The sequence below is a fragment of the Bos mutus genome, chromosome 2 (genome assembly GCF_027580195.1).
Source record: "Bos mutus isolate GX-2022 chromosome 2, NWIPB_WYAK_1.1, whole genome shotgun sequence".
Classification (NCBI taxonomy): domain Eukaryota; kingdom Metazoa; phylum Chordata; class Mammalia; order Artiodactyla; family Bovidae; genus Bos; species Bos mutus.
Genome location: NC_091618.1, coordinates 25,166,169 through 25,193,026, shown reverse-complemented (window position 1 = coordinate 25,193,026; position 26,858 = coordinate 25,166,169). Strand labels below are relative to the sequence as shown.

The following is a 26,858-nucleotide window of genomic DNA, read 5'->3' as shown; positions in this document are numbered from 1 at the left end:
AACCCTATATCACTGTACTCAGATGTTACATTGGAAAGCACATGTTGACTTGGACTCAGAAGATGTGGTTCCTCGTTCAGACTGTGTCACTGCTGACTGTGTTACTGAGGTCAAGTCACTGCACCTCTCTGAGCCTTGGCTTCTGTTGGGAGGATCAAATGGGATTGATGGGCAACCATCTTTGTGCAAAAGCTCAGGACTAATGCAACTTATTATCAAGGTTAAGGGTTTCCTCATTTGTAGACTGGGGCTAACGATAGACTGTACTTCATAAGGTGTGTGAAGAGTGACCGTAAAGTACTTCACATAATATAGACAGTTCTGTATCATCTTAATTCTTAGCACCATGGAAGACCACAGACATTAGTACTTGAAGCAACTGAATTATATCTCTATATCTAGTTCATCAGCATATCTGTGTGTGCCTTATATGACTTATCATTAGCCAGATTCCTCCAACTGTTTTCATTATTCATCCACAAATGTCAAGATTCAGTGAAGTCTAGACTTTTGCCTTGACATATGTACAGATATGCCAGTCTTAGCTTGGCATTGCTGTTCCCAGACTTCCCTATGAAGCCAGTTGTTGCCAAGCTTTATCTTCACAGCACATCTTGGGAAGGTACCTGGTTGGACTTTGTAAAATTATAGTACCGTCCATATACCTTGCCTCTTGGAAATACTGTATATTTCACAAATTTTAAGTATAGGTAGAAATAGCGATGGCACCCCACTCCAGTACTCTTGCCTGGAGAATCCCATGGATGGAGGAGCCTGGTCGGCTGCAGTCCATGCAGTCACTAAGAGTCGGACACGACTGAGAGACCTCACTTTCACTTTTCCTTTCATGCATTGGAGAAGGAAATGGCAACCTACTCAAGTGTTCTTGCCTGGAGAATCCCAGGGACGGGGGAGCCTGGTGGGCTGCCGTCTCTGGGGTCGCACAGAGTCAGACACGACTGAAGCAACGCAGCAGCAGCAGAAATAAAAAATCATTTACTCCACTAAAACTTTCAGCACAATAGCTATGGTCAAGTTCCAGTGTGTCTCATTTGCAGGTCAATATGTTGTGAAGCTTCCTTCCAGAATTACATTCCTAGGCATTTTCTCCTTCTCTTTCCTTAGTTTTCCCATTTTTTTGAGTGATTTTAGATCATCAAACTGCTGGCCTAAGAAATATGAGATTGAGACTAGGAGTTAATGGATCAGAAACCCCTTGCCTTCTACAACATCAAGCTGTGTGTGTCTGAACCTGAACTGATGCCTTGTTTTCTCTTCCTCCCCTGCAGTATCCCTTTGTTTTGGGACTGATGATGGCTGTGGTGTTCTCCACGTTGGTGGGTCTCAGCCGACTTTACACTGGGATGCACACGGTCCTGGTAAGGCTTTGTGGGCGAGTCTTGGGGTGATATCTGAATAGGAGTGTGGCCAGTGTGTTCTTCACACTGTATGTTTATAAAGCTATTTGCATTTCATAAGAAGGCCAGTGAAGGCTATAATTTTATTTCCCATCAGGCAAGTGAATTAGGAAATGATTATCTTAAGGCACATGTATAATAGTAGTAATGAATCATTAAGATACTATCAAGTAGGCTGGTCTGGGTTAGACTGGCTAGAACAGCAATGAAGATCCAGGTAATTTGTTTACATGCTGGTTTACTGATGATGAAGCAGGCAGTGCAGAAACATATCCAGGGTCAGGGATGTTGAGTGATGGATGAAGTTCTTTACTTAGGTCCTCACAGAAATGGTTCTGAAATTCAGGGGTCTTAGCTGCCTTTGCAGGGTAGGAGTCCCACCAGGTCAAAAGAGCCCAGCATCATGGGCTTGCTTCCTTCCATAGGGGTTTGCATTTAAACAGCTGTCTACTTTTTTTTTTTTTTTAACCATATTAGGAATTTTTTTCAGAGCTGCCACAGTTAGCTCAGTTGAAATGACTCAATTCTATTTCCTAGTGTGCCAGCCATCTGCCTAGGAGTTCCAGAGCATAATGCTGGCCATGGCTTACCATGGGCACTATTTATCATGGTAATTGGTGATAGATTTCTTTAAAAAGGACTAGGCCCTTGCTAATTGTGTTACTCTCCACATGAAGCTCAACAATTGGGTTAGCATAAGGCCTCAGAGGGAAAGGCCAGCCTTCACTGGCCTTCTTGTTTCTCCTCTTCTGCCTGACCTTGGTCATCCAGAGGTGGGGGATGGAAGGACAGAAGCCACAGAGGGGAACAGATTTAGGGAGAGGGTTTGTCAAAATGGGCAGAAGCAGAGAATGGGAAGGAAAATAAACCCAGAGTCCAGGAGTTTATGGCTGCATGGGATTCAGAGAGCGGTACCATCATGCTTTCTTCTTTAAAAAAAAAAAAATTTGATTAATTTTTGCCTGTGTTCAGTCTTTGTTGCTGCACATGGGATTTCTCTAGTGGCAATGAGCAGGTGGGGGGCTACTCTCTTGTTGCGGAGCACAGGCTCTAAGGCACAAGGGTTCAATAGTTGTGGCACACAGGCTTAGTTGCTCTGCGGCAGGTGGGATCTTCCTGGACCAGGGATCGAACCCCTGTCTCCTGCATTGGCAGGTGGATTCACAACCACTGGACCACCAGGGAAGCCCCATGCTTTCCTCTCAAAACAAAACAAATTCTAACTCCAAGGAAAGTGGGGACCTGAGTGGAATCAGGGCCGAACCCAGGGTGAGGCCAGGAAGGCAGGAAATCGAAGAGGTGCCAAACAACTCTCGAATCAAGAGAAATGATGCTCAGGCAATACATTAAAAAAAAAAAAATCAAAATCAATGCTGAAATTTTCCATGATGAACAAAACATACCAGTTTGAGATAAACTGCCTGTGTGTGACCTTGCTGACTTTGCACCATGCTGGTCCTGGAGTGCAGCCTAGGATGCAAGCGGTGTGAAAATATGACACAACAGTTAGGGGTCAGGCTTATTATCTACCTACCAAGACAGGTCCCTGCTGTTCCTGTCCCTCCGCACAGTGTGTCGCGTGGCTTCTAAGACTTCAGGGGAAAAGGGGAGGAGTGCATTCTCAATTTGCTACACCACTGCACCTCATCATAAAGGGGTTCTCTCCAAATGCGTCCACAGGCTTGAATATGGAACAAAGCAGAACTCTCTTGGGTGTTTGAGTATTTCTTTTATCTGGGGCAACTTTTTAATTTCCATAGGTTTTATTAAAAAGCGATCTTAGGAACTCAGGTTAAAATTAAACCCAAAGTAAACAGGAGACTGTGGGGCTGCAGACATGAATAGAGGGTACAGAAAACCCTGGATTCAATAAGAATCCAGCTACATGTCTGTCTTTAGGTCTGAAAGTAGGTTGGGGGATGGAGAAGCACAAATCTGCGGGGAAGATCGTTAAGGCCTCTCTCTGAGATTCGAGGAATGGGTCCCCCCACCCATTTCAGAAAATCTGTCCTAGGAGAAACTAGAACAAGGGGTATATGTGTGTGCGTGTGTGCTCAGTCGCTCAGTCATGTCTAACACTTTGCGTAGTCACAACTATTCCTCCCACCCCCATTCTGCACCACCATTGGAGTCCAGGGACATCCTTCACTTGAATAGTTTTGTCTCCTAAAGTTCAGAGATCCTGGGCTTCTCTGTCAGTCCAGTGGTTAAGACTCCATGCTGCCAATGCAGGGGACGTGGGATCCATCTCTGTCTGGAAAACTAAGATCCCATGTGCTACACAATGGGCCAAAAAATAAGAGATTTGAGACCCTGACTCAGGCCCAGATCCAAGTCAGGCTCCAGGGCTAGAGGCATGATCCAGGCATGAACACACACACTCAGTTGTGTCCAACTCTTTTGCCACCACATAGACTTTAGCCCACCAGCCTCCTCTGTCCACGAGATTCTCCAGGCAAGAATACTAGAGTGGGTTGCCATTCCCTTCTCCAGGGGATCTTCCTGACCCAGGTATGGAACCCAAGTCTACTACCTTACAGGTGGATTCTTTACCACTGAGCCCATGGCCCACTTTACCTAGGAAGCCCATGACCCAGGGTAGGATGATACATAATTTCTCTTAGCAAAAGCAGATGTTTTTAATAGAAAGATAGAGTTGAATTATGGATTTGCTGTCTTCTCTATTTAGCAGCAACTTAGTAAGCTTCTTGGCTCCGATGGTAAAGGGTCTGCCTGCAATGCGGGAGACCCGGGTTCAATCCTTGGATTGAGAAGATCCCCTGGAGAAGGAAATGGCAACCCACTCTAGTATTCTTGCCTGGAAAATCCCATGGACAGAGGAGTCTGGCAGACGATAGTCCATGGGGTTGCAAAGAGTCCAACATGACTTAGTGACTAACACTAGTAAGCTTCTGCAGGCTACAGGCTTGGAGCTAGATCTGGAAAATAAAATGTACACCACCGTCCAAGTGTCTAAGTCTGTTGATGGAGTCAAACATATGAGCTTCTGATTACTGGCTCTACTGCTGCTGCTGCTGCTGCTAAGTCACTTCAGTTGTGTCTGACTCTATGCGACCCCAGAGACGGCAGCCCACCAGGATCCTCTGTCCATGTTCCAGGCAAGAACACTGGAGTGGGGTTCCATTGCCTTCTCCGTTACTGGCTCTAATGAGTGTTATAATTAGCTCGAACAGCTAAATCAGGCCAGGCCTGCCTGGTGGCATGCCTCCCCCCTGGACCCCTCACGTTCTCCAGGAACAGCCACAGACTAGTGGTTCTCAACCTTGGCTACACATTCAAATCCCATGGAAAACTTTTCAAAAATATTTGGACACCCAGATTTACAGCAGCAGCATTATTTACAGTAGCCAAAAGGTGAAAGCCACCCACATGTCCACTGACGGATGAATGGATAAATAATCTGTGGTTCATACGTACAATGGAATATTATTCAGCCTTGAAAAGGAAGGAAATTCTGACACATGCTACAGCATGGAAGAAACTTGAAGACATCATGCTAAGTGAAACAAACCAGTCACCAAAGAGAAATACAATATGATTGTGCATGTATGATGTCCTTAGAGTAGAATTCAGAAAGTCAGAAAGTAAAGTCATGTCCAACTCTTTGCGAATCCATGAATTATAGCCTGCCAGGCTCCTCTGTCCATGGAACTTTCCAGGTAAGAATACTGAAGCGGGTTGCCACGCCCTTCCTGACCCAGGGATCGAACCTGGCTGTCTTATATCTCCTGCATTGGCACGCAGGTTCTTTATCGCTAGTGCCACCTGGGATTCCCACAGAATGTAAAGGTAAAGGTGGTCGCCAGAGCATGAAGGATGAGAGGAAGAATGGGGAGTTATTGTTAATGGGGTACAGAGTTTTAGTTTAGGGTGATGAAAAAGTTCTGCAGGTGGATAGCAGTGATGGTTGGGCAACAATGTAAATGTTCTTAATACCACTGAACTGTATGCTTTGAAATGGTTAAGATGACAAATTTTATGTTGTGTGTGTGTGTGTGTGTTTAACCATAGTGAAAGATACAGTCCTATGCATTGGTGTTTTTTCAAAGCTCCTTGGTTGGTCTTAATGTGCAGCCAGGGTTGAGAGCCATTGACGAGACTGTCCTTTAGAACTGGGCACGGGCACAAGCCTGAACAAGAGAGGGAGGTGGGGACAGTGCTGCATAGGCACCGACTGTGTCCCCTGCCTGAATGGCTCTGATCACACCGGGCTTGGAGGGTCACAGCACACAGGTCATCCAGGAGGCTGCCAGCCTCCTATAAATGGCTCTCCTCCGCTCGTAGTGACTTAAGCGGGCAGGAAGTCCAAAAACAAGGTGATAATATGTATTCATACAGCTGAATCACTTTGCTGTAGAGCAGAAACTAACACAGCATTGTAAAGCAACTCTACTCCAATAAAAATTAATTTCAGAAAATTTGGTGACATTACACGGGAAACTTTCTGTCCTTCCCCTTGTAATAGTGTTTTATAGATAGTAGCTTCTGAGTAGACTGGGAACAGTGTATTTTGAGCGATGGCAAGGAATCCATAAAACTATTTTTTGGTGACCAAAGACTGATTTTTTCCTGCTAAAACTACTATTTAAGCTTTGTTTCTTGATGCTTTGTCAAGTGTCTATATGTCCTCTTTTGGTGTCATATCTTTTTGCCTTTTCATACTGTTCATGGGATTCTCAAGGTAAGACTACTGAAGTGGTTTGCCATTCCCTTCTCCAGTAGACCACATTTCGTCAGAACCCTCCACCATGACGCATCCGTCTTGGGTGGCCCTACATGGCATGGCTCATAGTTTCATTGAGTTAGACTCACTGGAAAAGACCCTGATGCTGGGAAAGATTGAAGGCAGAAGGAGAAGGGGATGACAGAGGATGAGATGGTTGGATAGCATCACTGACTCGATGGACATGAGTTTGAGCAAGCTCCAGGAGTTGGTGATGGACAGGGAAGCCTGGCGTGCTGCAGTCCATGGGATCATAAAGAGTCGGACACGACTGAGTGACTGAACTGAACTACATGTCAAGTGCAATAATTGAAACTGTTGATGATTAAAAATAATTTAACATACTTTAAAAAAAAAGGTTCTCCATGCATCAAGGGGAGGAATAGTTCATGGAGCGCAGTCATTTGCTTCTCTTGCCCATTAAGACATCCTTCCTGTCAGAGATGAGTGGTCTGCTGTTACGTCAAGGCTTCTGGACGGGCTCAGCTGACTCTTGGGCAAGCCCAAGTGAAGCATGGGGAGGCACTGAACCCACACGTGTTGCCATCTAGCCAGACCAGCTGTGGCACAGCTTCCTTCTGCCAGGACGCCTGAGTAAGAAACTAGAGCACCACCCTCGCTCCTCACACCCACCAGTCAGGTAGTCACCAAGTCAAATTAGTTCTGACTCTTAAAGATGTCATAGAGCTGTCCTTACACCACTGCCTGGATACTCTTTCCAAATGTGATGATGTCCTTCCATGCATGGAGACATTTCTAAAGCTCCTACTTAATGTGAAGAATGACACAGGTAGTCCCCAAAGGGGGCTTTGGGCAACTGACCTTTGAGAGAAGGCAGCACTATCTACGGGCTTCCCTCATGGCTCAGATGGTAGAGAATCCCTCTGCAATGCAGGAGACCCAGATTCAATCCTTGGATTGGAAAGGTCCCCGGAGAAGGGAATGGCAACCCACTCCAGCATTCTTGCCTAGAGAATCCCCTAGACAGATATATGCAGAGTCGGACACAACTAAGCAACTAACACTTACTTACTAAAACTATTTATGGCAAAACATGGAAATAAAACACAGGGGCCCTGGTGACATTCTTGTCCCACACCTGGGGACCTCTAAGCTGGCTGTTCTTTTTCGCCCAAGCTGATTTTTATTAAAATCTTACATTTCCCATAGTAAGATGTATCCTCAGCAATGGTTTACAGAAATAATTTTTTAGTGTATAATTTCATGTTCTCTTGGTTTAGAAAGTAAATCAGTTACAGCCAGCTGAAGGGGCAGGGGAGAGGGTAGAATATTTTGGAAAGATGGGGTAGCCCATGGAATCCAACACAGATGGGACTGAACAACCAAGCCTCACATGTGTCTTCCTCTTCCTGTAGAGTGCCTCTGTGCACAGAACCCAGCTCCCAACAGCTTCTCTCTCAGATCCAGGCCTTCACTTGAAGAGATGAAACTGATTGAACTGGGCATTACCCTGGGACTTGGGAACCTGGCCAGGGGAACAGGTTCAAAGCAGGAACAAAGCAGAAAGAGGGCCCCAAAAGCCACCCCTGTGGGCTGCAAAGACAGTCCCCAAAGAGCAAGAACTGGAAAAACAACCAGTAAGTTGACCATAATCGAGAATGCCCAAACTCAAGTGGTCACCATGTGCATGAGGCAGGATGCCTTGAATACAAATAGAAACCAACTCAAACTTGTATAAGCTTGAAAGGAAATGGTTTTTATAACCACAGCGTATAACATAGGAAGGGCAGAGGTGCAGGTGGCCACTAGGAGAGTGGGGCCCAGGGGATAGATCTTTACTGGATCTTCACTTTACCTCCCTTTTTCCCAAAGTCATCTCTGTATCTTTTCCACATGGTAGATCCATCCTTTTGGGTTGCCTTCCCTCTAAGTCTAGACTCGGGGCTTAAACTCTTTCTGTTTTACTCCTGAAAGGACTGCAGTGGGAAGACTTTCAGAAAAAGTGTCTAATTGGCCTAGCCTGGATTATTAGCCTTTTGCTGCACCAAACACTGTCCAAGGGGATGCAAGGGGGTGTGACTGGACGAGTGGGTCAGGAGTCCGCCTGTGTGAGCAAGGACTGTGACTGGTAGTGATGAGTAGAGTTAGCATGTCAGAGGAACCTTTCTCTGGAGTCTGTTGCCAGAAGATGAAAACAGGCAAAGCACCAGTGGTGTGCTTTGTACGTTGACATCATTGCATTTTCCTACTGTTTCAGACTCAAAAACTGGGATGTTGTATTTGTGGGGAAAGGACGAGAGAAGTTCAGGAAGGCTGATTGTTCTATGTTTGTAATGCCTGAAATTAATCAACTTACACAGAATGGATTTTAGGTCTTCTAACTGATAACACAATCACCCCCCAATACATTAACAGTAAAATTAGAGTTTTGTTGTTGTTAGGTTAGTGAATAATTGTTCCATTATTTTGAACTTGGATTTGCTGAAAGTCTGCTCTATTTTATTGTCTCTAAACTGCTTGATCTATGAATAATTATATAGATATTAGGTTTTGTTTTCTTACTCATTTATTTTTCCCCTAAATATTGCTTTAGTTTTGGTTGGAGTTGGAGGATGTTGAAACAGTTTCTCAAATATTAAATTATCTGCAGACCATACAAAACTATGTTCTGGCTTTGGACTAGAGCATTTTGGGTGTGTTTTTTCAAGGTCTTTGAAAAAAAAAAAAAAAAGACTTCAAACTGCCTTACTTAATATAGAGAAAAAAGCTAATTGTAATATAAATTATACCCTACAAAGCTCTATTTTGTTGGATGAGTTAGTTACTGAGATAAAAAGGGAGTTTGGTTACGTTTCTATGCATCAGTTACTACGTTATTATGTGCATTGTTTTCTCTTTACCTTGGAGAGAAATATTTGTATGCTTTCATTAAAATAGAGGATTATTTCTGGTTTCAGAAGTATTAAGTACAGTAAAACCCTCATCTCTTGTTTTTAAAGTTGTTGTATATATGTGTATGTTTAAGACAAAATAGTTATTATTCAGTCTACTGCAGGAAGAGTTTAGACAGCCATTTGTTAGGATAATGTGAAAGGAAATGAAAGTATTTTATGTTTCTGTATTAAATGAACCAAAATTAGGACTTTGCACAATTTCCAGCAAGAACTGCTCTTGATACATATTACTAACAAGAAACATAGGGAAATTAATTTTTTACCTGCTTTCTCAGTGCTGTCTAAAAGGCCACTGTTGGGTCAGCTTTTCCCAGGCATTCCATAAGTGTGAGGTTCATAGATGACTGGAGAGGCCCTAAATCTAGGAGGGAGAACTGGACTGAGCCTTGAGTGAAGCCCCCAGCAGATATACAGAGACAGAAGCTGGTCCAAGCACCAGAATCGCATGGAGTTCAGAGGTTCCTCAGGGCAGTGAGCCAGACCCTGAAGGTCAGGTGCAGGCACAGACTGGTCCTGGGCCAGTTGGCCTCAGACCGGAAGCCACTCTATTCTTCCTGCTGCAATGAAAACTGGTTGACCTCTACCTTCTGTGAGCTGGAGCCTCAGAAGCTGCTTCAATAAATTGTGTTGTCAGACGTGCTGAAGAGAAAGTGAAAGTCAGTCACTCAGTCTGACTCTTTGTGACCCCTTGGCCTGTATAGTCCATGGAATTCTCCAGGCTGGAATACTGGAGTGGGTTATCTTTCCCTTCTCCAGGGGATCTTCCCAGCACAGGGATCGAACCCAGGTCTCCTGTATTGCAGTCGGATTCTTTACCAGCTGAGCCACAAAGGAAGCCCTGACGTGCTGGAGTATGACAACTGCCCATTAGCCTGACAAGGGGTGGGAGGTCAGGGAACTCTCTGAGGCTAAGGCGGGGCAGCCAAGCCAAACGGACTAGGCCTGCAGCTACAGAGGTGGTCCCCTGAGGCTCGGTGGACAGGAGAGGTGGTGATGAGGAAGCTAGTAGTTTATCTCAGTAAGAAAGACCCCAGAGTGTCTGCATATCCCAGACTGCTGAAGAGGGAGCTCGGGTCAGTGCTTAAGGTCTCTTTTGTGTTGAGAATGCATTCATTTTTCTCCAACACATGATAACCAAGCACATTCAGAGACAGAGCATGGATTCCTGACGTGGCACTACTGTGGCTTGTATTTATGATCCACGCAAGTCCAGGATACCAGTAAAATAAGCTGGAGACTGGCTTCATAGAATCAGTGTATTACAGTCTCCTTGAAAGTGAAGGTTTTCTGGAAGCTTCTAATTGTATGCCCCTTTTTTTTTTTTTTTTTAAGAAAATTAAATTTATTTCTCACACCAGAACCAGAGTGGTCCAGACTGGTGGGTCACCTGAGGATCTGGCTTCTTCCCATCTTGTAATCAGATGCCTCTCAGTGGAAAAAGCACTGTCTTCAATATTTGTTTGTGAAGTCAACTTTTGTAAAATGTGTCAGACCTTCCCATTTTTTTTACATGATTTTTAAAAAAAGATTCTTTGACCCTCTGGGGAAATATGTACACAAATTTCTGCCATTATGTTCACTATTGCTATGACATTCCTGGAACTATTGGTATGCACTGGCACTTTATTTTCATTGCATCTCTCTCAGTTATTACTATTTTGTCCTGAAACAAAAGAAAAGGGAGATGAAATGGTTTCCTGTGATTCCTCAACTACCCATTGAAGCTAGAGAACAAAGCTTTATTTATGAACCAAATCCAATCATAGGGGGAAAAAATCAATCTAGTTTCCTAAACTGTTCAACTCCTTCAGAAAGCAGATGCACCCCTTGGAAAAGAAGAATCCCGGACTTCCATGACAGTCTAGCAGTTAAGATTCCATGCTTCCAATGCATGGGGCATAGGTTCAATCTCTGGTTAGGGAACTAAGATCCTACATGCTGAAGACAAAAAATAATGAATTTGAAAAAGAAAAGAAGAATCCTACATATTTAATATCAGTAGTTAAAGCCCACGAAGGCAGAAGCAAATCCAATATGCTAGGGGCAAGGTAACTTTGTCTGCCTCACCTCCGAAGGCTCCTATAGTCTTCATGTTGTCTCAAAAAGCATTTGGAAAAATTAGAAAATATAAGTGAATATTTATATAAACATAAAATATAAAAAGACCTTTCTTGTCATATATTAAATGGAATAATTCATGAAAGATTAGACAAGCTGATTACATACATTTTTTAGAAGCTTCTATATGTAACAAAATGAAAGTCATTGGTAAAAACATAAATGTATTAAGTGATAGACAAAGAATTAATATAAGGAATCAGTGAGTAAAAGCCTAACATAAAAACAGGCAATTCCCAAAAGGAAAATGTCCCCAAAATAGAAAGAATAAATTCCACCTGTATTTATAGAGATATTTTTTAAAGTCATAAAAGAAACACAGATATTAATAAAAGTGAGATGTCAGTTAAAAATTTTTGCCTGTGAGATTGGTAAAAAAAATTAAAAGATGGCAATTCATGTTGACAAGGGGCTGAGTAATCAGATGTTCTCATGAGGGACCATTTCATGCGATAGGTATCAAAAGCAGTAAAATATATGATGCATACCTTTTGACTTAGGAATTCTTTGAGATTTTTTTTTCTATTATTTATTGCCACATAGTTGCTTCACAATGTTCTGTTAGCTTGTAGTGCTTAACAAAATTGAGAATTTACCCTAAAGGACAATTGAACAAATATATATGTTTGAATAAGGTTAAACTAGGGAAACAGGGAAAACAATTCAATGTGTAACAATAAGGAACTGCCAGGTTAAATTAACTATAAATCAAGATATGGAACAATATTCAGCTATTTAACGCTATGTAATTAAATATTTATTGATATATAGCAATTTTATTCATAATCTCTGAAAACGAAACAATGCAAATGCCCTTCAAGGAGTAAATTGATTAGCAGACCTTGGCACGTCCATACAATGGATTGTACTCCACAGTAGTGATAGTGAAAGTCACTCAGTCGTGTCCGACTCTCTGCAACCCCATGGACTAAACAGTCCATGGAATTCTCCAGGCTAGACTACCGGAGTGGGTAGCCTTTCCCTTCTCTAGGGGATCGTTTACACTCAGGTCTCCCGCATTGCAGGTGGATTCTTTACCAGCTGAGCCACAAGAGAAGCCCAAGAATACTGGAGTGGGTAGCCTATCCCTTCTCCACCAGATCTTCCTGACTCAGGGATCGAACTGGGGTCTCCTGCATTGCAGGCAGATTCTTTACCACCTGAGCTATCAGGGAAGCCCCATACTCCACAATAATGAGGAGCTAACTGCTGTTTCATGCAATATATTGGATGGTCCTCTTTTTTTTTTTTTATAGGTTTATTGAGGTATTATTGCTCATATTGAACATATGTACATTTAAGGTGTATAATGTAATTAGATATAGATATATATTGCAAAATGGAAATCCCATGAACAGAGGAGCATGGCAGGCTACAGTCCATGGGGTCACAAGAGTCGGACACAACTTAGCAACTAAACCACCAACCACAAAAGAAGTTAGTTAACACCCCTGTCCCCTCACATAATTACCTGTTTTTGTTTTTTGGTAGTGATAAGATTTACCATCTACTCTTTTACAACTTCCAAGCATATAGTACAGTATAATATGATTTGTTAATTATAAACACCAGGCTTTTCATTAGATCCCCAGACCTTGTTCCTCTTATAGTTGGAAGTTTGTACTCTTTGACTAACATCTCTGCATTTCTTCACCGTCCAGCTTTCAGATCAGATCAGATCAGATCAGTCGCTCAGTCGTGTCTGACTCTTTGCGACCTCATGAATCGCAGCACGCCAGGCCTCCCTGTCCATCACCAACTCCCGGAGTTCACCCAGACTCATGTCCATTGAGTCAGTGATGCCATCCAGCCATCTCATCTTCTGTCGTCCCCTTCTCCTCCTGCCCCCAATCCCTCCCAGCATCACAGTCTTTTCCAATGGCTCTTCGCATGAGGTGGCCAAAGTACTGGAGTTTCAGCTTTAGCATCATTCCTTCCAAAGAAATCCCAGGGCTCATCTCCTTCAGAATGGACTGGTTGGATCTCCTTACAGTACAAGGGACTCTCAAGAGTCTTCTCCAACACCACAGTTCAAAAGCATCAATTCTTCGGCACTCAGCCTTCTTCACAGTCCAACTCCCCAGTCCATACATGACCGCAGGAAAAACCATAGCCTTGACTAGAAGAACCTTTGTTGGCAAAGTAATGTCTCTGCTTTTGAATATGCTATCTAGGTTGGTCATAACTTTCCTTCCAAGGAGTAAGCGTCTTTTAATTTCATGGCTGCAGTCACCATCTGTAGTGATTTTGGAGCCCAGAAAAATAAAGTCTGACACTGTTTCCACTGTTTCCCCATCTATTTCCCATGAAGTGATGGGACCGGATGCCATGATCTTTGTTTTCTGAATGTTGAGCTTTAAGCCAACTTTTTCACTCTCCTCTTTCACCTTCATCAAGAGGCTTTTGAGTTCCTCTTCACTTTCTGCCATAAGGGTGGTGTTATCTGCATATCTGAGGTTACTGATATTTCTCCCGGCAATCTTGATTCCAGCTTGTTTCTTCCAGTCCAGCGTTTCTCATGATGTACTCTGCATATAAGTTAAATAAACATGGTGACAATATACAGCCTTGACGAACTCCTTTTCCTATCTGGAACCAGTCTGTTGTTCCATGTCCTGTTCTAACTGTTGCTTCCTGACCTGCATACAAATTTCTCAAGAGGCAGATCAGGTGTTCTGGTATTCCCATCTCTTTCAGAATTTTCCACAGTTTATTGTGATCCACACAGTCAAAGGCTTTGGCATAGTCAATAAAGCAGAAATAGATGTTTTTCTGGAACTCTCTTCCTTTTTCCATGATCCAGCGGATGTTGGCAATTTGATCTCTGGTTCCTCTGCCTTTTCTAAAACCAGCTTGAACATCAGGAAGTTCACATATTGCTGGAGTCTGGCTTGGAGAATTTTGAGCATTACTTTACTGTCATGTGAGATGAGTGCAATTGTGCTTTAGGCAACCACGATTCTACTGTTTCTATGATTTCAGTTTTTTCAGATTTCATATATAAGTTAGATATCATATACTATTTGTCTGATGTATTTTACTTAGCATAAATGCCTGTAAAGTTTATCCAATCTATTGCAAAAGCCAGGATTTCCTTATTTTTTAATGGCCATAGAGATACAGATAAAGATGGGCTTCCCTCGTTGCTCAGATGGTAAAGAATCTGCCTGCATTGCAGGCAGGAAAGCCAGGTTGAATCCCTGGTTTGGGAAGATCCCCTGGAGAAGGGAATGGCAACCTACTCCAGTATTTTAGCCTGGAGAATCTCAGGGACAGACGAGCCTGGCAGACTATAGTCCATGGGGTCACAAAGAGTTAGACACACTGAGTGACTGTCAGTTTCACTTTCAAGCAGTTTGTGACAAGTGTGCTGCCTCTCCTCAACCCAATACACAGTCGTATATAAAGATTCTTAAACATTTGCAACCAAAGAAACTAGTGTAATGTTGCTTACCCAAGGCTGTATCTCATTCAATCCAGTCAAAGAAATTCTAAAATCTTACTTTAAAATGCATTGTAGGTCTCTGGCCAACTCTTTATAATTCCCTTGAAGATTCCTGAATCTCAAATTGTTTTCTTTTTCTGGACTCCTCCCTAACAACTATAGACGCATGCTTGATAAATGCCAACTAAACAACAGAATCTTATTTAGCAATAACAAAAGCCCAAGATGCTATATTAGGGCACAAAATAGAAGCAACTCTAGGTGTTTTTAATAAAGGGAAATTTGTTTTGGCTGCACTGTGTGGCAGGCAGAACTTCTCTGACTAAGGGTGGAACCCACACACCCTGCCATGGAAGCAGAATTCTTAACCACTGGACCACCAGGGCAGTCCTAGAAAAGTGGAATTTAATACAGGGAATGGAGTGCTTACAAAGTGTCAGAAGGGCTTGATGAGCAGGGAGAACTCACTGTTCTCTCTGTCACCCAGAAGTCAAAGTGCTGCTGACGACTTGTCAACACCAGCCCCGTCCATAATCTTTATTTCTGGGCACTCACCAACCAAGTGAGCTGATGCTAGGCCTCTGTGATGGCTTTTGTTGGCTCTGAGAAGCCAGGAGCTGGAGTCCTCAGACCTGTTACTGCAACTCACCTTCCTGTGATGTTCCATCTCTTTTCCACTTTCTGTCCTGAGATGCCCCATCTCTTTGCCACTTTCCAGATTCCGTAAGAGTGCATTTAAACGGTGGAACCTGATTTCCAAAGGAGCCAAGGAAATGTCATTTTGATCTTTCCCACAGCCCAAGTTCAAGGGGAGGCGGGAATGGATGGGGGTGCTAGTTGGCAATTTCCATTGTGCTTTGGTCATCTGGTGCGTTCCTCTGAGAATCCCTGTGGGAAATTCTACTTAGGACCATTTCCTAGGAGCAGGCGTCCTAGGGAAAACTGTGACATTTTACCAGATGAAAAGGCAAGAATGTGAATATTCTGACATTTGTTTCTTTTAACGTTATATACAAATATTTCTATTCCAGTAGATAAAAGGACACGTGAAAGATTTTCATTCAAAGTCCCTTACGGTTGTCTAGCATTTTAATGCATAAATATCACTTTCATAGCAGTAACAGCAAGCTATAATATAAGCATATGATTGGCTATATTCATGTCTGTCTGTCCCAGTAGATTTTGAGTCCCTTGAAGCTAAGAATCTTATTTTCCTCCCCTTGGTATGCCCCACAATTCTCAACACAGTGCCTGACCATAAATGCACAGTAAATATTGAGTGAATTGTAAAAGATATCAACTGAGATCTGTTCATAAATCAGTCTCTCTTATTTCTTTGTACTTTACTGACTCAGATTTGACAAGATTCAGCCATTAGTCTGAATATTGCATTCACTGTAGAAGACCAGATGAGATCACATCTGATATTCCTTTTTAAAAATTTATTTTTGGCTGCACTGGGTGTTCATTGCTGTGCACAGGCTTTCTCTAGTGGCAAACAAGGGCTACTCTTCATTGCATGGCCCAGGTTTCACAGTGCAGGGGTGTCTCATTGCAGAGCACAGGCTCCAGGGCACGCGGGCTTCAGTAGTTGTGACTCGAAGGCTCAGGCCCAGTAGTTGTGGCCGATGGGCTTAGGTGCTCTGCAGCCTGTGAGATCTTCCCGGACCAGGGATCAGACCTGTGTGCCCTGCATTGACAGGTGGATTCTTAACCCCTGAACCACCAGGGAAGTCTCCCATATTTAATATTCTTTTTCAACATCATTTTGTTTTGCCTGTAAGAATAAACTTGTGAAAAGTTCTATAGAGAGTGGCACGCAATAGTAAATACTGTGCAGGCATGAATGCTCCATTTCAAAGATTCTAGAACTCCCAGAGTTGAATGTGTCAGGAGTCTGGACATGTAAAAAGGGAACCCTGGAACAGTAGTCAACAGCATGAAGCTTTAAGGCTTTTTGAGAGATCAATTCTCAGGAGAAGAGTATCTGAAGACATGGTCCTTCAGTGCTTCACACCTTTCATCTAATAAATGTAATGATGTAGCCAGAGGTGGAGAGAAAATTCTGCAACTCTTAGTGGACTTGAGAATTTTATAAAGAGAAAACCTGTCACCTTGTGTATAAGTGTGTAAGTAGTATGTAGAGGATAAGAAAAGGTAAGTAAGCACACCTGAGGAAGGTTGCTGTAGCTATAGCATGACCAGTATCTCAGAAGTCCGTGTCCTTTGCTCTGCATCTGCTCCAAGGTACCCACTCCCCATGAACCTGTGAACTTCATGTAAATGGAGTTGTACAGAATGTTTTCTTCTGCACTGGGCTGCTTTCGCTGTTTTGTTTGTGATCCCTGATGACTCAGTCAGTAAAGAATCTTCCTGCAATGCAAGACACCTGTGTTCTATCCCTGGATTGGGAAGATCCCCTGAGAAGGGAATGGCTGCCCACTCCAGCATTCCTGCCTGGGAAATCCCAAAAAAGAAGCCTGGAGGGTTATAATCCATAGAATCCCAAGAGTTGAACACAATTTAACAACTAAACCATCATCACCACCCATATTGTATGTCACTTTAGTTCATTGATTTTTATTCTTATACTGTATTAATTCACAGAACTATATCATAGTTTGCTTATCTCTTTTATTACTGATGGATGTTTGGGTTGTTTCCACCTTGACGGTATTGTGAATGATGCAAAGCTTTCTTTGATGTGCCTTTTAGAGCATAGATGTATGTTTAAGTGTTGAATATGAAAATAGAAGTGGATCATTAAGTAAGTTCAGCTTCCAGATGTCCAGTTGTGTTTTCGGAAGAATTGTACCAGCTTACGCCCCTACCAGTTAGTATATACGGTTTCCAGTTCTCCACATTCTTGCCAGTCCTTGCTAATGTCAGTCATTTTCTGTTTTCCCCCCAAACTTTAAACTTTTATTTTGTATTGGAGTATCGCCGATGTGATAGTTTCAGGCAAACAGCAAAGGGATTCCGCCGTACACATACATGTATCCATTCTCCCACCCACGCTGGCACATAACATTGAGCAGAGTTCCACGTGCTCTACAATAGGTCCTTGTTGGTTATCTGTTTTAAATGTAGCAGTGTGTACCTGACCTTCTCAAACTCCGTAACTGTCCCTTCCCCTGGCAACTGTAAGTTCCTTTTCTAAGTCTGTGAGTCTCTTTCTGTTTTGTAAGTAAGTTCATTTGTTTCACTGCTTTTTAGATTCCACATACAAGGGGTGTCATATGATATTTCTCCTCTGGCTGACGTACTTTGCTCAGTATGACACTCGCTAGGTCCATCCATCTTGCTGCAAATGGCATTATTGTATTCTTTTTAATGGCTGGGTGGTATTCCATTGTATATATGTACCATACACTCTTATCCATTCTTTATCCATGGATGTTTAGGTTGCTTCCATGCCTTGGTTATTGTAAACAGTGCTGCAATGAACACTGGAGTGCATGTATCCTTTTGGATCATGCTTTTCTCCGAATTTGCCCAGGAGTGGAACTGCAGGGTCATATAGTAGCTCTATTTTTGTTTTTTTAAGGAACCTCCATACTGATCTCCATTGTGGCTATACCAATTTACATTCCCACCAACAGTTTAGGAGGGTTCTGTTTCCTCCACACCCTCTTCAGCATTTGTGGATTTTTTGATGATAGCCATTCTGACCGGTGTGAGATGATAACCTCATTGTAGTTTTGAGCTGCATTTCTCTAATAATTGTGTTGAATATCTTTTCATGTGCCTATTGGCCATCTGTATGTCCTTGGAGAAATGTCTGTTCAGGGCTTCTGCCTATTTTTTGAGTGGGTTGTTTGTTTTGATGATGTTAAGTGTCATAAGCTGTTTGTAAATTTTGGAGACTAATTCCTTAATGGTCATTTTCATTTTAGCCATTCTAATGGGTGTGTTAACAGTATTGCTGTGTGTTTTTATTTTTTTCTGACGAATTCAGCCCCTTTTAATGTTTTATTGGTCATTTATGTGTCCTCTTTGGTGGGATGCCTATTTATCTTTGACCATTTTTTAATCGGATTGTTTGTCTTCTCTTTACTGATTTATTGGTAAGTCACTGGTCAGATAAATGTACTGCGAATTTTTTTTTCCATTCTCTGGCTTGCCATTTTACTCTTGGTGTTTTGTTTGTTTGTTTGTTTTTGGTGGGGGATATGCTGGGTCTTAGTTGCAACATGCAGGATCTAGTTCCCTGACCAGGAATCAAACCCAGGCCCCCTGCATTGGGAGCGTGGAGTCTTAACCACTGGGCCCCCAGGGAAGTCCCTTGGTGGTATCCTTAAATGAACAGAAGTTATTAATTTTAATCTACTCCAGTTATCAATCTTTACCCGTGTTTACAACTTTTTGTGTCTTGTTTTAAGATATTTTTACCTGCCACTAGGTCATGAAAATATTCTCTTAGTTTGAAAATTTTTATTAGTTTGCTTTTCTTATTTAGATCTACAATCTTCTTAGAATTAATTTTGTGATCCACTTTTATTCTGTAGATTTATCGTATATACTCAGCATTATTTATTGAAAATTCAGATTGTCTTTTTTCCACTAACTGAGGTATCAACTTTGTCATAAATCAAATGACTTTATACACTCTCTATATATGTATATATACTCACTACTCTTTTCCATTAGTTTAGTGGTCTATCTTCATGCCAATACCACTCTCTTAGTTTTTTTTTTTTTTTTACATTTTATTTATTTACTCATTTATGGCTGCGCTGGGTCTTCATTGCTGCACACGGGCTTTGTTTGTTTAGTGAGCGGGGGCCACTCCACTTGCGGGGTATGGGCTTCTCACTGCAGTGGCTTCTCTTGTTTCTGAGCGTGGGATCTGGTCATGAGGGCTTCAGTAGTTGCGGCTCCCAGGCTCTAAAGCACAGGGTCAGTAGATGTGGTGCACAGGCCTTCTTGCCCCTCGGCACGTGGGATTTCCCTGGACCAGGGATCAAACCCCTGTCCCCTGCATTGGCAGATTCTTAACCACTGGGCCACCAGGGAAGTCCCCTACTCTCTTATTTATTGTAGCTTTGTAATAAGTCTTGATGTCAGCTAGTAAAAGTCCTCAACTTTGTTCTTTTTGAAAACTATTTTTTATTATTCTTGACCCTTTGGATTTCCATGTGGCTTTTGGAATCACTTTGTCATTTTCTCCAATGCTAAACTTTTAATTGGGATTATATTGACTCTAATAGATCAACTTGGGAGAACTGACTTCTTTTGTAGTAGTGGTGCTGGTGATTTAGTCGCTAAGTCATGTCTGACTCTTGTGACCCCATGGACTGAAGCCTGCCAGGCTCCTCTCTCCATGGAATTCTCTAGGCAAGAATACTGGAGTGGGTTGCCATTTCCTCCTCTGGGGGATCTTCCTGACCCAAAGATGATCATAAGCTCAATAATGTGCTTGTTTACTCTGTAACAGTCTTGTATATTATATATTAGATTTATTATTATGTATTAATGTTTGTTGTTGAAAATTGTATTTGTTTCATTTTCTAATTATAGCCCTTTTGTATAAATACAGTTGATCTTTGTACACTGACATATCTAGTGATGTTGGTAAATTCAATTAATTCCATTAATTGCTTGAATATTCTTTTGGATTTTCTGCTTAACACAATTATATAATTGGTGAACAATACCAAATTTACTTTTTCTTTAATATTTATTTCGTTTGTTTGCTTTATCATGTGGGCTTAGGTTTCCAGTATGATGCTGAATAAAAATGATGTGGTTATTCTTGTTTCTAAACTCAGGGAGAAAGTATTTTATATTTCATCTTTAAGGATGATATTAGCTATGGATTATTTTGTTGGTACCATTTATCAGCACTAGAAAGTATTCTTTTATTCCTGATTTGCTATGAGTTTGAGTTTGTTTTTTTTTTTAAATCCTAAATAGTATTGGATTTCCTTAAGTGAATTTTTGCATCTCTTAACATGATCATATTCCAAGATGATTCTCTCTTTTTATTTCTGAATCTGCATTCTCTTTTGATCAATTTTTTTTAGGGACCTATCAATTTTAGTAGTCTTTTTAAAGAACCAACTTCTTGTTTTCTCAATTTTCTCCATTGTATATGTATTAGTTTTTGTTGTTTATTATTTTCATCCTTCTTTCAGCATTACTTTGCTGTTATTTCTAGAATATTTGAAGTTGATTTTTAGTCCTCTTTTTGCAGTGTATCATTTAAGGCTCTACATTTGCCTCTAAAAATACGGTTAGTTGCAGCCTATAAATATAAATCATTTTTTTCATTGTCATTTATTTGGAAATATTTTCTAATTTCCCCTATTGGCTACTTAGAAGTATATTACTTAAAATTCCAAGTAGTTGGGAATTTTCTAATTATTGTTTTAAATTTTATTCCTAACCTGATTTCCCTCTAGTCAGAGAAGGTACTGTATATATAGACTTCCATTTCTTAAAATTTGTTGAGATTTATTTCCCCACAATTTGTTGTATTTTGTGTAGTTGCTGCATTGGGTGTTTTATATGTTAGGTCATGTTTAAAATTATTTTCAAAGTCCTGTATCCTCATTGATTATTTTTCCCTGCTTGTTCTCTGAATTGCTGAGAGAGGTGTATAACTCACTATGTATTACTCACTATGTTGATTACATAGGTGTATTACTCACTATGGTTGTGAATTTGTCTCTTTCTCCTTTTAGTCTGTCCTTCTTCACATATTTTGAAATATTGTGACGCTATATTATTTGGTACATACAGTTTTTAAATTGTTGTCTCTCTGATAGTTGGCCCTTTCACCATTATGAAATGTCCTTTTTGTCTCTAGTAATGTTTCCTGTCCCAAAACCTACTTTGTCTAATATTAATATAGCAACATCAGCTTTGTTTTCATGAGCATTTGCAAAGCATTTTTCATCTTTTCACTTTTTGCCTTTTCCGTATCCTAATATTTGCATTGTGATTCTTATAAGCAGTATGTAGTTGGGTTTTATATTTTAATTTAGCTTGACAACCTTCCTTTTTAATCGGTATATTTAGTCTATTGTCACTTAATGTAATCTGATATATTTGGATTTAAATCTACCACACTGTTCTTTGTTAACTTTCTCCCCCGTTCTTCTTCATCTCTTCTTTGGCTTTCATGTGTATTAATCAAGTATTTTAATTCTCCCTTTACCCTTCCTCTATTAGCTTGTTATGAAGTCTGCATAATTCTTTTAGAGGTTCCCCAAGAGATTATAATATATATCCTTGATTTATAAGCATCAAATGCAATTAGTACCTTTACTACTTCCTGAGAAGAATGGGTTATTAAATGACATTTAGTTCTACAATATTTGCCCTGAAGGATTTATTTTTTATTGTTATATATTTAATATAATTTTAAGTTTATCCACATATTTATCCTTTCTGTTGTTCCTCATTCCTTCCTACAGTTTTATTCTTCCATCTGGCATCTCATTCCTTCTGCCTAAAATAACTCTATTCAGCATATATCTTTTAGCATAGTTCTGCTGGTAGTGAGTTCTCTCAGTTTTTGTTTATTCTAGAAATGTCTTCATTTCACTTCCATTCTGCTAGGTTTAGAGTTCTCTGACCCATTTCCTCTAGTGTCCCTGAACTGGAATCTTACCATTTCCACTTGCTTACAGTGTTCACTTAAATCAGTGTAGCCATCTTGGTCATATGGCAGTGAGTTTCCGGGTCTCATACCTGCCAAGCAAGAATGATTATTTTCAAAATTATGGATAATTAGTGTAAGCTTTTGGGAGGGCACTTTGTAGACTGTATAAAGATCTAAAGTGTACATACATAGCCTTCTAAACTAGTTAGCCCATTTCCCAATGCATATGATTACACAAATGTAAAAGTAAAAATAATACCAGCCATTTATAAAGTACTTACCTGCTAGGCACCATTCTAAGCGCTTTACGTGTATTAATGACCTCATCAGGGTAATTAACAGTGACCCTATGAGGGTACTGTTATTATTCCAGACTTACAGATGAGGTTAAGAAACCTGACCAAGATTATACAGTTGGTAAGAGACGAACTGAGACTTCAAACTAAGCAATCTGAGTTGAGAATCCATGCTTTTAATTACCATTCTATACTGCCCCTCCAGGGTGCTCATTAATGCATTTAGTAGCAAACATGAGAATACAGTAAATGTCCATCAATCAGAGGTAGTTAAGTAAGGTATTTCCATAGAGTAGAATGTGATATAGCCATTATAATGTAGTTCTATAGTAATGAAATAATGTATATGACATCCAGTCAATGAAAAACAGGTTACAGAACAGCTTGTACAGTATGGGTCCATTAATTGTAAAATTATGTGTGTGGGAAGGGAAGCTGGTTATGGACAGAAGACTTAGAAGTATGTCTTTAATAGTAAACCTGAATAGTTTTTGAGAAAAACAATAAAGCTATTTTTATTTAAGGGACAGAGGTTATATCTTCTTCTATCTGAATATATTTCTTGGGGCGTAGTAACCAATTGAAAATAAAACCATATGATAACTATTGAATGAATTGATAAAGAAATATTTGAGCTCCATTATTATTTACATAAGAATTTCCTGTAAGAGAAGGAAGATTCTAGACTTTGCTGTGATGAATAATAACTCTTCATTGGTTATATACTTGTATTTCTTATATCTTCCCTGGTACTGTCTTTTTTTCCTTTTTTTAAAACAGAACAACACTTAATGTGGATTTTGGCAATAAAACAAATACATGGATGTCAAAGTGCTCTTGTCTGTGGTCCTTTTATTGTTTGGGAATCAGTTTAAAAGTTCACAAACCATTGGTTTTCAAAATTCCTCTTTGTTGCTATAACCCTGCATCCCAGATTTGATTGAGAAAGGGAACCAAGTTCTCCACAGAATTAATATCCACCCATCTTCTCTGTGATGCTGTTTCAACATAAGAAATTCATCTTGAAGGATTTAGAGAAATAAGGTGGGCCAAGTTACCTGCGGAGAGAAATAGTAGTATCTAGCTTGCCATACAGGGCAGATGGATAGTTCATCCATCACAACCATGAAACTGCCTAAGAATTCTTCTCATTACCAAAGTATGCCTGGTTGGTGATCGAATGAACGCTAATTGGGACACAGCAGACAGATGTAGAGGAGTGAATTAGCTGCCTTGCATCTTATACTCTGAAAATCAGCTGAAAGTCGAGTACTTAATTTTAATTGCAAAACACAACTGAGGACCGTGTTTGTGTGTATCTGTAGGAATGTTCCTTAAAACATTCACTGGAGAAAGGAAATAAACACTTCATGTATCATATTTTTAAATGCACACAGGGCGTCTTGTAAGTCCTGTAGTTTATTTGATTTTTTTCTGACCCTGAAACCTCCATACAATTATTCCATGTATACAAGTTTATGGCACACTTTGGATTCCACACCACATCCCTGAGCTCTCACCACATGTGAAAACAAAGGGTCATGCGTGTACTGCAATCCTGTGCCTCACTGTGTCTTGGGTCTCATTTCTCCACTTTAATAATTACATGGTGTTACCATCTTCACTTCACTCACAATGACTTGGAATTGACCATCCCTGTAATTGAGATTGTCCAGCTTGCTCATAAGAGCTTCCCAGGTGATGCTAGTGGTAAAAACCCGCCTGCCAGTGCAGAAGGCATAGGAGTTGTGGGTTCGATCCTTGGGTCAGGAAGATCCCCTGGAGGAGGGCATGGCAACCCACTCCAGTATTCTTGCCTGGAGAATCCCCATGGACAGAGGAGACTGGTGGACTACAGTCCGGAGGGCCTCAAAGAGTTGGACACGACTGAAATGACTTAGCACGCACACCCTCGGCCTCATCATAAACATCGTGTGGCCACATCGGGCACACCTAGAACAGTCTGCAGAGCAGGACTGCCATTTTAAAATTCTCCAGTAATCTCCAGTTCCTCTGGTGATACACAAGCTGCAAAGGATTCCCCCAGGAAGTTCTGTTTCTACACAAGGAGCCAGGACTCAACGATTTGAGCCAACATTCCCCAGGGTGAGTGACAAAGGACTGGGGCAGTTAGTTTTCCTCTAACGTGAGCATTCACGTCACCAAGTCTACGAAGACTTTTAAGATCTTTCTGTGGGACCACTTTATACTCAAATGTTTCTTCACTGGCACATCACTCGAAGGCCTTCAAAATTTACTGTCACCTTTTACAAATATTTTATTTATATATTTGTTTGGTTTCCTAGGGTCTTAGTTGTGGCACACAGGATCTTTGGTTGTGGCGTGTGAGTGCTACAGCACTGGCCCTGTAGCTGCAGCATGTGGGCTCTCCAGTTGTGTGACACGTGGGATCGTATTTCTCCAACTAAGAATCGAACCCATGTCCCTTGCATTGGAAAGCGGATTCTTAACCACTGGACCACCAGGAATGTCCTGTACTATCACTTTTTTATGGTACTCACTGAAGTACTGTATGAATATATTATACAGTACTCGTATAATTCAGAAGGTTTTTTATTTTTTTTAATGTGTACTTCAAGAAAGCACTCAGGGAGCTCCGACTATACCATGTTCGGCTTGAGGAGTCCGTGTTGGCCTCTGGAATTTAGCAAGGTGAGATAGTCTTCGCCATTCCCAGTGTGGTCCCCTAGGCGCGAGCCCCAGCGTCTTCTGAGACATTCTTAGAAATGCAGACCCTGTGGCCCCACCTGGACCTGCTGGATTAGATGCATTTTAACACATTCCCAGTGGGCTCCAATGCAAGATGGAGTTAGGAAAACCCTGAAGCAGTTCTTACACAGCGTTCTAGCCTGTATGGTGACAATGGCAATTACATTTCAACTTGCGTGGGCCTGTTCAACAATCATATTACATCTGAACATGAGTTTCGTCTGTTTGCTTGTTGCTCAGAGGCCCCTCTGCCCACCCAGATCTGAGGAAAGTCGCTTAAATGTTTGACAGTGTCTTTTGTGTCTTCTAGCAGATTGCCCTTCCCTATACTTGTCATTCTTGCAAACTGCTTAGCAGTTGTCAAAGACAGTGTTATAACCTGCCTGGGAAGCTTGTTTGATCTGATGTCATAATCCTGTTGACCTGCCAAGCCCTGTGATTCGTTATAGTTAGAGCTGTTCATATTAATGTGAAGTGCGGGTGGGGAAGCTTTGTTTCATGAAGATCTTGAAACAAGTCATGTTTGGACTTGATAGATTCTGTGAAACCGAGACAAGGAAGTGATTATTTCCTAAATCATACTGTATTTGGAGTTTAGAAATATATAGTCTACCTGAATCCTTTCTAGTTGATATTATAAAAAGAATGCAATAATGTCTTATTATATTACCACGTCAAGAAATGTTAACACCTGCCTTATTTACTTTTTGAGCACACTAGTGCCCTTTAAAGAGAGTATACACAGGAAAACAAGATAAAAAATGCTACATTGTTACATGGATTATGCATATTCAATCATTCAAGACAATTAGTCATATGAATAAACAATTATTATCTACTTGTTAGAATATAATTTTTAAGTGGTAAAATCATAATGCTTGTCCAAATATAAAATGAATGTGTCAAAGATTTTATTCAACTGATTAATTAATAAAGGAACCAGTCAAATATAAAGAGGGACTAAATATTTACAGACAGCTTGATAAATATTACTTTATGATTGCTGGGTTATATACAAAACCTGGTTACTATTCTACAGGGCAACAAACTGTTACCTTTGAGGTTAACAGCAATTATTTGTGTCTCTAACCACCCCCGCCAAATCTATCACTTAGCCTGTTCTTTCACAAACTCTGAGAATTTTAATCAATATTAAAGAGTGGAGTGAACAAAGTATTATTCCTTCTATTATCTTTGAGTGGTCTGTGCCCCTAGAAGACATTGAAATGAGGTTTTCTGCCTTACCTTACATCCAAATTTTATATAATTTCTCTTACAAACCATTTTCTGTTAAAAATGTCAACATCATTTCTAATGAAGGATTGCATATGTTCACTTTCCAAGTGGGCATTTATTCTAAAACAGCAGAAGGTGAAAGTTGGCATACTTTTTTCTACATCCTATAGTTAGTCCTGAACACCAGTAGGTTTTCAGAATAACTGTAGATTTCCATACCTAGTGATCCTGAGTACTCAACTTGTGCTTAGATATCTGAGGTGGCTCAGAGAACAGTCATGACAAGAGTGCCCACTCAAAGAGATGTGAATATCAGGAGGTTCTACTGTTCACACTCACACCACATG

General features: G+C 40.9%; 1 protein-coding gene across 2 annotated transcripts in view; it reads left to right on the top strand.

The window, feature by feature from the left end:
* Positions 1-26,858, top strand: part of SGPP2 (sphingosine-1-phosphate phosphatase 2) — a 145,391-nt gene that overhangs the window by 103,939 nt on the left and 14,594 nt on the right. For both annotated transcript variants that reach the window (XM_070385981.1, XM_005887476.3), the window contains one exon: positions 1,290-1,379. In XM_070385981.1, the coding sequence (XP_070242082.1) occupies positions 1,290-1,379 (90 nt within the window). The remainder of the gene's footprint in view (positions 1-1,289; positions 1,380-26,858) is intronic.